This window comes from Diplotaxodon limnothrissa, linkage group LG3, assembly GCF_057381915.1.
Source record: "Diplotaxodon limnothrissa isolate DT_005_m linkage group LG3, D_limnothrissa_male_GT1.1, whole genome shotgun sequence".
NCBI classification, from domain to species: Eukaryota; Metazoa; Chordata; class Actinopteri; order Cichliformes; family Cichlidae; genus Diplotaxodon; species Diplotaxodon limnothrissa.
Window position 1 is genome coordinate 37,968,126 of NC_140598.1, and position 2,718 is coordinate 37,970,843.

Here is a 2,718-nt window from a genome sequence, read left to right on the forward strand (position 1 = left end):
ACTCTTACATACAGTGCCTTGTCTTTGTAACCAAAGGGGGTTGCAGGGGGAGGTGTTTTGTAAACTATTGTTTGAAGTTTGTCAATAAAAGGCAGCGAGAGGAGGCCACCAGTGTGGTCATTTCAATGTGCTGGTCACAGATGGAAGGGCCTCCCTTGCGCAAGAAATCGATCGAACACTGTTGCCTTGTTTTTCTTTCATGGGAATAAGTCCTGGATACAGCGGGGTCTGAGTTTAGACCCAACATGATGAATCACTGCAGCTCCAATATATTGTTGCATTTGACAACCCACTACAGCAACTACAGAATAAAACCACTAACCAGACTGATGACAGATTTCAAACATGCTGAATATGAAGAGTAGTATCATTTAAACTCACATGATTATCAGCCATAAGAACAAATTCAGGTTTATATTGATGTAAGGTATATAAATGTAAGTACAGTTTGAATCAGTGCAATATTATTTTCACACATCAATGGACCACTGAACTTCTCAGCTTCTAAAATGTAAAGCCTCATTTAGAAACTACACAAGTACATATAATGGTCAGGGATCAACATGAACCTGTCTTCTCTGTTTGACTTTAATCAACTCTGCAGTGACTCCAGGTCCATAAAGCCAAAGTCCAGCATAGAGCGGCTGAGTGAATGTGGTCTGGACTCTGTGGAGGAGAGTCATGGTTTCAGAGACGCTGTAGAAAGACAGAATACCTGCTCTGTGATCCAGGTACACTCCTACTCTGGAGGACCGAGGACCTGAGAGGACAGTTTGGACTTTGTTGTGCCAAAATTGAAAACTGTTTGTGTCACAACGTAATGCCCAAGATTTGTCATTGTTTCCAAATCCACATTCATCGCCCCACCCTGCTCTGCTGATATTCTTGTATGCAACTGCTACACGAACTCCTCCCCCTCTCCACTCCACCTCCCAGTAACAACGTCCAGTCAGACTCTCTCTACTCAGGACCTGACACCATCCAGTGAATCTGTCTGGATGATCAGAATAAGACTGTTTTTGTTTCATAGATGTTACTTTTCTGTTCCCCTCAGATAATAACAGGTATGCGTTTGCTGTGTTTGGATCCAGTGTGATTTCATGTGAATATTTTAAGAATCCAGCTCTGGTCTTTGGCTCTGCTGGTGACAGTAAAACATCCACTTCAGTGACTGTCAGTGAGATGTTTGTCCATTCCTCTCTCAGAATGTCCTGTAGTTTATCTCTGGTCTCTGACACAGCTGCTGTCACATCCTCAAAGTAGCTCAGAGGACGAATATTGATGCTGGATGAGTGTGTAGACCCACTGAGTGCTGACAGTGAGGGGTAGTTGTGTAGAAACTGGTTGTGATCCTCTGTGTGTGAGAGCTGCTCCAGCTCGCCGTCTTTCCTCTTCAGCTCAGCGATCTCCTGCTCCAGCTTCTCCTGAAGCTCTTTGACTCGACTCACTTCAGTTTCCTGCTGGGATCTGACCTGCTGCTTCACATCAGAGCTTCTTTTCTGGAGGAGACGGATCAGCTCAGTGAACATCTTCTCACTGTCCTCCACTGCTTTATCAGCAGAGCCATTGATGGCCTCCACCTCCTGTTGAAGCAGCTTCACATCTTTCTCTCGCTCCTGGATTCTCTGCTGGATGTTTAGTCGTCTCACCTCGAGCTCCTTCTGCTTCTCAGTCCTTTCTGCTGCAGCTGGGACTGTTTCATGGCCTTTATGTTCATCCATCGTGCAGAGATAACAGATACTCTGCTGATCAGTACGACAGAAAATCTTCATCACCTCATCATGACGAGAGCAGATGTTCTCCTGGAGCTTCTTGGAGGGGGCCACCAGCTTGTGTTTCTGAAACTGAACTACATCATAGTGAGGTTGGAGATGTTTCTCACAGTAAGAAATTAAACAGACTAAACAGGACTTGATGGCTTTCAGTTTCCTCCCAGTGCAGACATCACAGGCCACATCTTCAGGTCCAGCATAGCAGTGATCAGCTGGAGCAGCTTGGAGTCCAGTCTTCTTCAGCTGCTCCACTAAAGCTGCAAACATGACGTTTTTCTCCAGGACAGGCCTCGGTGTGAAAGTCTTCCTGCACTGAGGGCAGCTGTGGATTCCCTTCCTGTCCTCTTCATCCCAGAAACTTTTAATACAGTTCCTGCAGTAGCTGTGTCCACAGGCTGTAGTCACCGGATCCTTCAGTAGATCCAAACAGATGGAACAAGAGAAGGTTTCTCGGTCCAGCTGAACTCCTTTCTGCGCCATTTCTCCTCTCAGTGTCAGTGACTGTGTGAGTTTCACTTCCTTATAACTGAAACTAGTCTGAGCTCTGATCTCAACAACATGTTTCTGCAGTGAATGGAGCCTGTCAGCTCTTACACGTCACCACATGTTGGTTACACCCATCTTCAAAGTGCAGATCTGAAGGGGAGGGAACGAGGAAACACGTGGACAGAGAGGAGGTGCTGTGTTTAAGAGCAGGAAGAAGAGGGAGGTTATCAGGCTGTGCTTCACTCCAGGAAGAGGAGCTGTTTGAGAGCGATACTGTGTGTTTAACCCTTTTTATTTACAGCAGATCACAGAGCCTGTGTCAGCTCAGTTATCAGAATCAAACAGTGAAGCTGACCTGTGTAAGTCAGCAGGTCAGACAGTATGTTAATGAGGGCAAATCTACAAAGCAGTAATGAACTTTTCATGAACCACATTTAATACAAATCTATGATACGTCCAT

General features: G+C 45.5%; 1 protein-coding gene across 2 annotated transcripts; it reads right to left on the bottom strand.

Moving 5' to 3' along the window:
* Positions 1 to 551: 551 nt before the first annotated feature.
* On the bottom strand, positions 552 to 2,302 carry LOC146635723 (E3 ubiquitin/ISG15 ligase TRIM25-like). 2 transcript variants are annotated; one of them, XM_085348670.1, is made up of 2 exons: positions 1,697 to 2,282; positions 1,195 to 1,343 (listed from the first exon to the last, which is right to left on the bottom strand). In XM_085348670.1, the coding sequence occupies exons 1-2, from the start codon at positions 2,250 to 2,252 to the stop codon at positions 1,255 to 1,257; spliced, it is 645 nt and encodes a 214-aa protein (XP_085204796.1). In that variant the 5' UTR covers positions 2,253 to 2,282; the 3' UTR covers positions 1,195 to 1,254. The 2 variants fall into 2 exon arrangements, with proteins under 2 accessions (XP_085204794.1, XP_085204796.1); XM_085348668.1 differs by having other exon boundaries at positions 552 to 2,302.
* Positions 2,303 to 2,718: the final 416 nt, after the last annotated feature.